Source organism: Eublepharis macularius, chromosome 4 (assembly GCF_028583425.1).
Source record: "Eublepharis macularius isolate TG4126 chromosome 4, MPM_Emac_v1.0, whole genome shotgun sequence".
NCBI classification, from domain to species: Eukaryota; Metazoa; Chordata; class Lepidosauria; order Squamata; family Eublepharidae; genus Eublepharis; species Eublepharis macularius.
The window spans coordinates 169535344-169548308 of record NC_072793.1 but is presented as its reverse complement, the minus strand read 5'-3'; the positions used below and the strand labels follow the sequence as shown (position 1 = coordinate 169548308).

General features: G+C 48.0%; 1 protein-coding gene across 1 annotated transcript in view; it reads left to right on the top strand.

Annotated features, from left to right (window-relative positions):
• Window positions 1–1539: 1539 nt before the first annotated feature.
• LOC129328760 (zinc finger protein 420-like) overlaps window positions 1540–12965 on the top strand; it is a 29542-nt gene continuing 18116 nt past the window's right edge. The window contains exons 1-3 of the mRNA XM_054978039.1: window positions 1540–1621; window positions 2263–2392; window positions 10489–12686. Coding sequence (XP_054834014.1) covers window positions 1550–1621; window positions 2263–2392; window positions 10489–12686 — 2400 coding nt within the window. The 5' untranslated portion in view covers window positions 1540–1549. The remainder of the gene's footprint in view (window positions 1622–2262; window positions 2393–10488; window positions 12687–12965) is intronic.

Below are 12965 nucleotides of genomic sequence, written 5' to 3'. Positions count from 1 at the left end.
TATCCCTGGGCTAAGGCTAGGGATAACTAGGCAGCACAGTCAGGGAGCAAAAGTTCCAAAGCCTCTTAGGGAGTTAGCCAAAGCAAAGTCTACCTAGCAAGGATGATGTTGCAAGCAGAGTTCACAGCAATAGAGTATTTGTCTGGTAGGTGGTTCCCGAGCAGAAACATGGTGAGTTCGACAAAGATGTTATAGCGTTGAGGCTTCAGAGTCACAATAACCCACACAGGGTAAAAATACCAGTATTTATGAAACAGAATGCAAGGATATCATAAGCACAAGACAAAATGTGAGAACAAACAAAAGAAATCTATAGCTGTTTGCTCTACATACCACAATAATTCCTTAGGAGGCAAAGCGAGTTAGTTTCCCAGATATAACAAGCCAAAAGTCCCTGGTCAGGGATCCACAAAAGCAACTGGCAATCTCCAAGGCGGGAACTTCAGTCCCTCTTACAAGATGAGCCAGAAGCTAAGCAAACCGCCAAGGGCCGTTGTTTGTCTGTTGATGACAGCCGCCACAAGCTCTGACTCCATGTTTTTTAGCAGCCAATTTAAACTAGTTGAGACCAGTGTGGTGCGATTTTGGACTGCCAATCCGATCTCAATTTGCTGACATCACCGGAGATTAGGTGCCCAGTGCAAAAGGGAAGTCTGCAGCACTTGGCACAGGACCCAAATCCACAGGTGCAAAATTGCCAATTAACTTACAAAAAAAGTTCAGCCAGAGAAGCTCTACCAGCGAGAACAGCTTATCTTGTCTCAAGGACAGAAGCTGAGAAAGACAAGCAGCTTCCTCCAGCTGAGGGCCTCTCAGAGGGGAAAAGTTTCTCTCAGCATGAACGTAGCATTATTCTTTACAGGGCGCTTGTTAATAATAGGAATAAACTCGAGGTGGTTGCATGAAAAGCATTAAAAAGCTATGTAAAGCAGAAGCAAACCGGAAGCCTCTTCTCCAGCCAGCCCCCGTCCTTCTCTTTTGTGGGCTCTTTCCAGGTGTATTTCCCCCTCTCTCATCCCTCCGGCTGTGCTTGCCCAAGATCTCCTTCCCGCAGACACGCAAGATCTTTCCCGCAGACACGCAAGAGCCAAACTCTCCCTCTGCCCAGTGAAAAGGAAGGTCCCTCTTGAATCCCTTCGGAACCAACTCAAAAGAAGGAGAAAAAGGATCCACCTCGCTGAGCTCCCCCGCGGCCCCCCACCCCACCCTACCCCACCACCCCGGTGCCCGGCAAATCTGGGCGGGCAGCCGAGGAATCGCCAGGACTTCTAGGAAGTGTAGTTCTCAGGAAGAGAACGAACAACAAAAAATCATGACGATTAGAGCAGAAAAACTTTCTTCTTCTGTCTCTCCAGCAGTGGGACCATATAAGAAGCTGCCCCACACAAGGAGAGAAGAGCCACGAAAGCTTCTTTTCTCAAAATACTTTGGTTTTCTTGCCCAGCTTAAGTCATGGGTGTTTTGGAGAACTACACTTCCCAGGAGGCCGTGCGAGCAGATGCGACGCAGAGCCTGCGCTTTTTCCTCGAGAGGAGGCAGGCGGGGAGAGATGGAGCTGAACGGGGCCTCTCGGCTTCCTCGGATGGAGGGAGACTTCGGCTTTGGCCCGTCTGCGGGCGAGGTGAGTCTGGGGTCCCATAAGCAAATGCCGGGCAAGAAGACGGGCTGGGGCAGAAATACGTGGGAACTGGGATGGAGGAGGCAGGGCGGGGCAGGGGAGTGCAGAGAGATTTCTGTGTGACCCCGCACGCAGAGCCACAAAGCTCCCTTCTCCTAAATGGTCTTTCTCAGTATGGGAGTAGGGGGTGACTAGCCAATAAATGACAGCTGCCTTGTGGCTGGGGAAGAACTTGGGAGCTCTGACTCTCTGGAGAGCTTGTGGGTCTCTCAGGTGCCGCTGGACTGAAATCCTGCTGTTAATTCGGCCAGTTTACGTTGACAGAGCTGGATGCAAGCTTTACAGTAACACAGAGCACTTCTTCAGGCAAAAATAGGAAACGTCCACTGGAAACACCATTTCTAGGTTTGTTTAACTAGACTTGACCAACAGAAGCCCTGTTCTGTAGAATGTTCTGTTCTTCTTGGAGACTTTTAGTTTGTTATCCCTGTCGGATGTTGGGGCAGGGAGCCATTTTTCTTGCCATCGGTTTGCTGTATTGCATTAATTTAATCAAACGGCTAGCTGAAGGGATTCTTTCTTTCTTTCTTGAATGCTCAGCAACAAGAATAGATGATCAAGTGGGCGATGTTTTCCTCTTTCAGACCTCCGCAGTGTCCTTTGAGGAGGTGGCCGTGTTCTTCACGGAGGAGGAGTGGGATCTGCTCAGTCCAGGCCAAAGAGAACTCTACTGGGAAGTGATGCAGGACAATTACGAGACGGTGGCCTCTCTGGGTAAGAATCTTTTTTCCCTTTTCTCCTGAACACAGAAGAGAATGCAGGGTGGCATCTTCCTGTGGCCCTCTGATTTCAGGACACCTGTTCATTTGCTACATACCTGGAGAGCCTATAGCTTTTGAAAATGAAAGAGAAATCTGTTGGTGAAGAGGGCTGTAACAGGAGAGGTGGACAATATCCACTTGGGTTCATGCTAGCAAATCCCTGAAGCTCCTGCTTCATTCTTGGGTCTTTCCATTTTTTACATGGTGTGGGTCTCCCAAAGTCCTTTGGTTGCGTGACTGAGGCCGATGGGAGGAGAAAGGAACTGGTATTGACAATTACATGAGCAGAGGAGGGGCCCTGTGGCAGAGCTCCTGCTTTACTTCTTGAAAGTCACTGGTTCAATCTATGCCAGTTGGAAAGGGGTTTAGAGAGGAGGGTCTTTGGCTCCAGGGCTGGGAAAGGCCCTTGCCTGAGGCCCTGCAGAGGCACCACCCCTTGGAGTGAAATCAACAGGGCTTAAAGGACCGTTCCAGGCAAAATCATAGCAGAGGGGAAAATGTGAGTCACCTGTGAACTTTGTTTCCACACAACTTTGGTGAGGAAGGAAGGTGCAATGTGGGGTAGGAGAAGCCAGGCAAGAAATGCTTCCACCAGATTCGAAGTGATGAATGAGGATTTTTGAGGCAGAAGTGCTTCTCTTTGTAACATTTCTTCTGTTCCATGTCCAGCTGAGAGCAATGGGAACTAAGCCAGGCGTGGGCCAGGCCAATAGCCACTTTATCCTCGGGTGTCTTGTACTCTCTGAGTATTTAAGGATCCCGAGATAGATGTGGTGGGCAGTTGGACTCAGTTCTCTCTTCCCTGTTCTGCATTTCAGAGAAAACTTCTCCATTAATTTGGACTTTGAACTTTGGCCTTCTTCCTCCCACCCCACCTGCCCCTAAGAGGAACACTCCTACCTTTATTTTCTTGGAAAAACACAATGGGGATTCCACATATTGCATTGAAATCTCTGAACAATCAACTCCCACACCCTGCAATTTCTTTTTTTTAAAGAATGTATGAAGAGCCCTGCAGAATCAGTCCAGCGGTCTTTCTAGTCCAGCATCCTGTTCCACACGGTGGCCAGCCAAGTGCCCTGGAAGATTAACAGACCGGGCACAGAGGCCGAGGCCTTCTTGAGATGCTGCCTCCTGGTAGTGGAATTCAGGAGTTTAGAGCCTTTGTATATGGAGGTTCCCTTCAGTCACCGTGGCTAGTAGCCATTTACTCATTTCCTACAGGTCTGACCTGCTTACTCCAAACGCCAACTCCGTAGCTTACTGGGGTGATATCTTTTCTGCTGAGTTATGCCCGCCAGCAATAGGGAACTGACACTTTCACTGCAAATAGCAGAAGGATCTACTTCATTTATGCCCCATCTTTCTCCCCAGAGGTGACCCAAAGCTACTTCTATATTTCCCTTCTATTTTATCCTCAGAACAACCCTGTGAGGTAGGTCTGGCTGAGAGGGTGTGACGGGCTCAAGGTCACCCTAGAAGCGTCCATGGACGACTCCTGGGTATTCAGAGCTGAGTCTCTTAGATCCTAGTAAGGTAACCTAATCACTACACCGCAGTGGCTCTGATAGCTCAGGGAAGTGGCTATTAAATCCCCTATATTTTCTAACGGAGGGGCATTGTGCCACAGACAGACAGACAGACAGAAACGTCAACATAGACCACTCCCCAACTGGCTAGTTTCCCCTCAACCCGATTATGTCCTGGAATCTCCACTCCCTTCCTAGTTCCAGTTATTGTAAATTAAGAACAAAGCCCGTTGTTGGAAAAAATACAACGGGCTCTAGAAAGGGGCGGGCAGACTGGCAGGCAGGCATTGCTTCCTACTCGACCCATTTTCCCAGCTGGGTAAAGGGGGGGCATTGCCATCTGCTCCGCTCGTGATCCTGGCTGGGTAAAGGAGGGAGGACAAAGTGGCCTCCTCCGCGCCTCATCCCAGCCCGATCAAGGTGGGAGGGTGGGCGTTTCCACCTGATCTGCTCCTAATTAGGACCGGGTGTGGGGGCGGGCATTGCCACTTGCTGTGTGCCTGAACCTGGCCAGGTGAAGGGGCAGAGGCAGGCATTGCCACCTACTCCGTGCCTTATCCCATTCTGGAGAAGGGTGTATGAATTGCCTCCTGCTCCGCACCTGATCCCAGCCTGGTAAACTGGGGGCAGGCATTGCCTCCTGCTACACACCTGATCCTGACCGGGTGAAGGCTGTGGGTGCGCATTGCTGCCTGTTCCACTCCTCATCCCGGTTAGGTGAAGGGGGTGGGCATTGCCACCTTCTCCGCTCCTGATTCCGTCTGGGTGAAGGGAAGGCATTGCCGTCTGCTCCCCTCCTGATTTTGGCCAGGTTAAGAGGGGTTATTGCTGACTGCTCCGTGTTTGATCCCAGCTGGGTGAAGGGGGGGTAGGCATTACCTCCTACTCCATTCCAGATGTTGGCTGGGTGAAGGCAGGGGAGCGCTAGGGCATTGCTGCCTCCTCCCTGCCCTGATCTTGTCTGGGTGGAGGGGTACAGGAGAGTATTGCCCCCACCTCCTTGCCCCCATCCTGGCCTGGTGAAGGTGGAGGGCGGGAGGGAGGGACAGGCTGCCTCAACTTGGCTTCCCGCCATGGCGACATCCTGGGGAGCTGCCCCAGGATAAAAGGGGAGTCGTCTGGAATATGGTTTACCTTTTATATATATGAGCTGCTGCCACACCTGGACAGCTGGCCCATCTCTCAGCCATGTTCCCGAACATGCTGGTGAGGAAAACACCCTCAGCCTCAGAATGGGCAGGGGTGCCTCCTGCCAGCTGAGCTGTGCCCTCGCATCTCTCTTGCACCGTAGTCATGCCAGCTTCTTCCTCCCCCACCTCACTGGGAGCTCTCTATCTGCATCTGACGAAGAGAGCTGTGGGTCTCGAAAGTTTACGCTACAGTAACATTGGTTAGTCTTAAAGGTGCTACTGGACTCTTTACTATTTTGCTACTGCAGACTAACATCGCTAACTCCTCTGGCTCTTTCTCCCCTTTATAGCAGCCTAATACCCCTCTCCCTCCCCGGGCCACCCATCAGCCCTTGTTTCTCCCATTCACTGTACATCCTACCACCCGGACTTGTGCTGCTTGCGACCAGGCGGGTGAGTGCCCTTGTTTGTCATTGGGGTTCCTCTCTTCCTTGCAGGGCCAACACCCAATAGGGTGCTTGTTTCTATTCTCCCTGGCTCCCACCTCTCCACTGCCCCACTCGGGAATGGCCCTTCCCAGACCTCTTCCTTGGTTGCCCCGCCTCTGATGGCTTCAGCAGCATTCTTGGCCGCAGCTTCAGTGTGGCCATAGATTGCTGCCGCACTACTGCGTGGATCAGCTGTTTGTTGGCTCTGCTGCAACACTGCCACGCAGCCCAGCTGGTCCACAGCATCTTCCGGCCTCCTCTCCAGACTCTTCACCCCGACGGCATCCCGCATCATCCTGGGGCTAGGTAAGGGTGCGAGAGTTGGGGGTGGCAGCAAGCTGAGGGCTGGGCTCAGTGTTCGGGCACAGCAGAGCTCTTGGAGTGGGCAGCACCATGACTGGCTCCAGACAATATAATAGGACTAGGAATAAAGTCCGGTGTGGGAAAAAATATAACAGGATCTAGGAAGGGGAGGTGGGCGGGCTTGCATTGCCTCCGCCTCCACACTTGATCCTGGCCTGGTGAAGGGGGGGTGCCACCTGTTCCGCTCCTCATATTGGCTGGGTGAAGGAGGTGGGCATTACCACCTCCTCTGCGCCTAATCCTATCTGGGTGTAGAGGGGCACAGTCTTTGTCACCTGCTCTGCTGGGTGAAAAGGTGGGATGGGCATTGCCTCCTACTTTGTGCCTGATCTTAGCCAGTTGAAGGGGGGTGACATTGCCGCCTGCTCTGCGCCTGATTCTTGCCATGTGAAGTGGGTCCCACATTGCCATCTGCTCCTCTTCTGCCCTCGTTCATCTTCAGCTTTCTTTTCTTCCCTCTCCCTCTAACTGGAAAAACTATGGCCCAGTTGCCTATGGATCCCTTTCTCCAGGGCTGAACTAGGGGTGTGCCCCCCCCCCAATTTGGTTGAATCCATATCTGGGTTTCAGGAATATACAAAAAATTCAGTATTACTGAAATCCAGGTCAGATTCTCTGATTTGGGTGAGAAAACCCTGGATTTATACAGTCACTATTCCCAATAGGGAAAAATATCCCAACTCCACACAATTTGCCAGGAAATTACTCCTGACTGACCAATAACCCCCCCCCCCCCAAATTTCAGAAGGGATAGATCGTGAGATCCAATTCTTTTGGCTGCTGAAGAGGCTGCCCCCAAATACTCTCCACTGTTTCTTATGGGGGGAAACATTTCCAAGGTTTTTAAACTCTGCAGCTAGCCCCACCTCCCTTTCCTTGGGATTCTTCAGTTCAGCTTTGAAACCGCCTTGCAAGATTAACCAACAAGAACCAAACTGCACGAAGGGAACCATTGTCATATCTGAGAATCCCAAGGTAGGACCTGAGAAAACCAGTCTTGAATGAGAGAGCCCCTTGTCAAGCCCGGAGTTTAAAAGGCAGCTGTCAGAGTCTGCTGCTTGAAGGACTCTTTCGGAACTCCGGTGGGGGGAGGGGTAGAAGGGGATGGGCAGCCACTCTGCCTGAGGTCCCCTTCCCTGCCCCACCAACCTCTCTTCACTCTCCTGCAGTGTTGAGGACCTCGGCTTCAGCTCCATTTGTGCAGCTGCCTGCCTAGTTGTTTGCTGCAGCAGCCACCTGCTACAAGCAGCTAATCCAGCTCCGCTAAGTTTGGTTCCCTGGATCGGACCCAGGTTTGTCCTGGGGAACCAACTTAGCCCGATTATGCCATATCAGCAAAAATCTTGCTCTTTTCCCAATTCCCAATTCCAAACCACACGCCCCAAAATGGAACGTAAGGAATTCTGGGGGTCATCTCAATTTCCACTATATCTCCTTATCTAACAGAATTCTGTCTTTTCCTCCTCCTGATAACCTTATTTTTTTAAACTTTTTTCTCTCTCTTCACCCACCAGCTAAGCTACCTGTATCTGCCCACCTGTGGTCAGCTTTCCCTCCATCCCTCCGCCAGGCACAGTTCTGATGTGCCAGCCCAAATGCTGGAAATGCCAAAATACCCCTCGAAAGGACCCTGCCCCCTCCCCCAACCGGGGTTGGAAGGCAGGCAGTACTGTGTGACTGCAGGGCAGCAGCCAAAGAGGGTATTAGTTTTCTAAAGTGTTTCCATCTCCCGCCCTCCCTTTTCTCTAAAGAAAAACCATTTCAATACAGCAGGATTTGAGTCCAGTGGCACCTTAGAGACCAACAAGATTTTCAGAGCATAAGTTTTTTAGAGTCAAAGCTCCCTTTTCCAGACAAGAAACTGTCTAACCTCATGCATGCTGTAGGCCCTAGGAACAACTCCTCCAACAATATTGTCAGCCTTTCGCAGCACACTGTCAGCCCACCAGAGTAATCTGTTCTTTCACAAGGACTATCTATCCTTCTGCTCCTCAATCTCTACACAGATGATACAGTTCTGTAGTGAATTGGAGGCCTTTTTCTCTGTCTTCTTCTGAAAGAATACTTCCATTGAGCCTCAGAACAGAACAGAAAATGCTGCCTGTGTGGACAGGCAGCATTTTCACAAAGGAACAACTCAGAATCTGTTGCTCAGCAACAGATCTGTTGCTGAATCTGTTGCTCCCACCCACCCACCCCCGACAGTCACAATGCCACATTGGATCTTGGTATAAAATGCTTTTGCTGCAGAGCTCAGACTGATGTGATCAAGAAACACCGTCTTCCACAACACAGCCTCACTCACAGGATGAAAAAAAATGCTATCAGCAGCCTCAGAAATAATCCAGATATCATGACTGAGGAAACTGACAAAGGAGAAGCTGTTGTCAGCATGGACAAATTTGACTGCATCCAAGAGGCTGAAAGACAACTCTCCGATACTATGTTCTACAAAGGATTCATCCCAGACCCCGCTCGGGAATACCAAAGAGAACTGAACAGGATTTGAAGGAATTCCCCACACACATAGATGAAGAAATCTATAGGGACACACCACAGGAACCTCAACCAGGTGCTTTCCATCTTCTGTCCAGAATACACAAGCCGGGCAAGCCAAAATGTCCTGTTTTCTCCAGCATGGGGACCATCTCTGTTGGAGTGGCTGCTCACATGGACTCCATTGTCAAACCCTATCCCATCATTGCCCCCAGTTACATGCGAGACACCACAGATTTCCTGAGAAAAGTACAGTCAGTTGACAATATTCCAGATAACACTCCTTTGGCAACCATGGATGTTGAGTCACTATCCATCAACATCTATCACAAAGATGAACTGCAAGCCACTAAGAACCCCATTACGGATCCCCGAACCAGACCTCACCACCAATCTCTGCCAGTTTATCTTCACCCACAAGAGATGTGGTGAAAATTTATTCCTTCAAATCAATGGCACAGCAATGGCCAATCTCATGGTATCACAATGCGCCAACATTTTTATGGCTGACTCGGAACAGCGCTTTCTCAGCTCCCACCTGCTAACATCTCTCCTGACCTTGAGTTTTATTGATGACATTTTCATCATCTGGACACATGAGAGAGAAGCGCTGGTGGGATTTCAGCAGGTGTTCAGGTACTTCCACCCCACCCATCAACATGACCATGAATCAATCCACACAGGAAGTACATTTTCTAGATACCACTGTACATGATGGATACATGATGAATGTTTAAGCACCACCTTATACCAGAAACCTACCAATCGTTCTTCTAAGCACCATCCTAAACACACCAAGCAATCCATCATCTAGAGTCAAGCTCTACATTACAGCCGCATCTGTTCCAATCCCTCTGACACAGATTCTCACCTGCAAGATCAACGGCAGGCGTTTTTGGAATTACAATACCCACCTGATGTAGTAAGGAAACAGATTGACAAAGCCGGAATAATACCAAGAGATACCCTGCTACAGCATAGGCCCCATTGAAACAACAATAGAAGACCACCAGTGGTCACATCACAGCTCTCAGCTCAAACCAGTTCAACACATTGAAAGGCAAACCTTTTCATCCCACAGTCAACCCCCTAACCTTAAACAACTTCTCAGTCATAATAATGAACTTTCCAACACTGACACAGACTCTGGGACCAGAGCCTGCAGTAAACTAAGATGCCAACTCTAACCCCATATTTCTTCTGACAGGATGATCAATGGACCTTACTGGACCAGTTATACCATCTCAGGTTCATTCACTTCGCCATCTTGCAATGTTACATATGCTGTCAAGTGCCTCTCTGCTCTCTACATTGGACAAACAGATCGGTCCCTAATCAAAAGAATAAATGGACATAAAACTCATATTAGAAACCACAACACTCAAAAAACACTGGGAGAACATTTTAATCTTCTAGGGCATTCCATCACTGATCTAAAAGTGGCTGTCCTCACACACAGAAAATGCAATGGGAGGTTACAATGTGAGATTGCTGAAACAGGGTAGGATTTTTATCTCAATCACTACACATGCTCATTTCTGCTCGAATCAAGTTGCATTGTACATTTACATCCTGATGCCATCTCGAATGAATGAATGAATGAATAGTGTTTGAGGAAGGGAGCTCTGACTCTCAAAAACTTACATTCTGAAAACCTTGTTGGTCTCTAAGGTGCCACTGAACACAAATCCTGCTGTTCTTCTGCAGACCAACACAATTACCCATTTAAAACTTTTTCAATATAATTCAAGGTTTTTTAAAAAAAGATTTTACTTCCTGTTCTGTCTCCATGTGCTTCCTAAATTAACACTAGAAAACACATTAAGCGTTCCGCAACAAAAGCAAGGAATTCCCTTCCCTCATGTTGTGGTGACCTCTTCCACCTTTACCAAGATACCTGGCACATGGCTAAAGGTTGCTGAGTTTTTTCCAGACTTCCGGCTCTTGCTGTAAAAATTACCATTCTGTACTGACCGTACCTGCTAACAGGCATTTTTTCCTTTCCTTTTTGATTTGATTTCTGTCTCTCTTTTTCATCTGCAGATGTGTTGGATGTGGCGATTGAGAAGGAACCAGAAAGAGATGAAGATCTGCAGTTAAAAGCGAAATCTGGGGTTCAGGTGGTACCCAAGAGGGAGCAGAGAAGCAAAACGAAAGCAAAACAGAAGCAGAGGAAGAATTTGGTTGCCCATCAGGGTGAGAATATGCCTGAGGTCCCAGCCCAAGATAAAAGCAGGAAGAGAAGGCTTCCAGTTGCAGTGATTTTGAAAGGGTTGATCTGCAAACTCAGAATTAAAAAATATCACAACATTACAACATGCTGGAAAACATATAAATGCTTGGAGTGTGGGAAGAGTTTCCGTCAGAATAGCAGCCTAACTAAACATCATAGGATTCACACAGGAGAGAAGCCGTTTAAATGCATGGATTGTGGGAAGAGCTTCTGTCACAGAAGTGGGCTAACTATCCATCAACGGTTTCACACAGGAGAGAAACCATATAAATGCTTGGAGTGTGGGAAAAGCTTCTCTGAGAATGGCACCCTAACTAAACATCACAGGATTCACACAGGAGAGAAACCATATAAATGCTTGGAGTGTGGGAAAAGCTTCTCTGAGAATAGCAACCTAACTAAACATCACAGGATTCACACACGGGACAAACCATATAAATGCTTGGAGTGCGGGAAGAGTTTCTTTCTCAATAGTAGTCTAACTATCCATCAAAGGTTTCACACAGGGGAGAAACCATATAAATGCTTGGAGTGTGGGAAAAGCTTCTCTAAGAATAGCACCCTAACTAAACATCACAGGATTCACACAGGAGAGAAACCATATAAATGCTTGGAATGTGGGAAAAGCTTCTCTAAGAATAACACCCTAACTAGACATCACAGGATTCACACAGGGGAGAAACCATGTAAATGCTTGGAGTGTGGGGAAAGCTTCTCTAAGAATAGCACTCTAACTAGGCATCAAAGGGTTCACACAGGGGAGAAACCATATAAATGCTTGGAATGTGGGAAAAGCTTCTCTAAGAATAACACCCTAACTAGACATCACAGGATTCATACAGGGGAGAAACCATGTAAATGCTTGGAGTGTGGGAAAAGCTTCTCTAAGGATAGCACCCTAACTAGACATCAAAGTGTTCACACTGGGGAGAAACCATATAAATGCTTGGAGTGTGGGAAAAGCTTCTCTAAGAATAGTACCCTAACTAGACATCAAAGTGTTCACACTGGGGAGAAACCATATAAATGCTTGGAGTGTGGGAAAAGCTTCTCTAAGAATAGTACCCTAACTAGACATCAAGGTGTTCACACTGGGGAGAGACCATATCAATGCTTGGAGTGTGGAAAAAGCTTCTCTAAGAATAGTACCCTAACTAGACATCACAGGATTCACACAGGGGAGAAACCATATAAATGCTTGGAGTGTGGGAAAAGCTTCTCTGAGAATGGCACCCTAACTACACATCACAGGATTCACACAGGGGAGAAACCATATAAATGCTTGGAGTGTGGGAAAAGTTTCTCTAAGAATAGCACCCTAACTAGCCATCAAAGGGTTCACACAGGGGAGAAACCATACAAATGCTTGGAGTGTGGGAAAAGCTTCTCTGTGAGTTGCGCCCTAACTAAACATCACAGGATTCACACAGGGGAGAAGCCAAATAAATGTTTGGAGTGTGGGAAGAGCTTCTCTTCTAATAGTAATCTAATTTCTCACCAAAAGGTTCACACAGGAGAGAAGCCATATAAATGCTTGGAGTGTGGGAAGAGCTTCTCTTGTAATAGTAATCTAATTACTCACCAAAAAGTTCACACAAGGGAGAAGCCATATAAATGCTTGAAGTGTGGAATTAGCTTTTTTCTAAATAGCAAGCTAGCTAAACATCAGAGGATGCACATAGGGGATAAGCCATATAAATGCTTGGAGTGTGGGAAGAGATTTGCTCAGAAAGGTGAATTAACAAATCATCAGAAGGTTCACAGGGGGGAGAAGCCGTATAAATGCATGGATTGTGGGAAGAGCTTTTCTTGTAGAAGTCAGCTAACTATCCATCAAAGGTTTCACACAGGGGAGAAACCATATAAATGTATGGAGTGTTGGAAGAGCTTTGCTCAGAAAGGCGAATTAACAAATCATCAAAAGGTTCACAGGGGGGAGAAGCCGTATAAATGCATGGATTGTGGGAAGAGCTTCTCTCAGAGGAGCCAACTTACTAGCCATCAAAAGGTTCACACAGGGGAGAAGCCATATAAATGCTTGGTGTGTGGGAAAAGCTTCTCTGAGAATGGCACCCTAACTACACATCACAGGATTCACACAGGGGAGAAACCATATAAATGCTTGGAGTGTGGGAACAGCTTCTCTCTTAATAGTGCTCTAATTGATCATCAAAAGGTTCACACATGGGAGAAGCCGTATAAATGCTTGGAGTGTGGGATTAGCTTCTTTCTGAATGGCTCACTCATTAGACATCAAAAGGTTCATGCAGGGGAGAAGCTATATAAA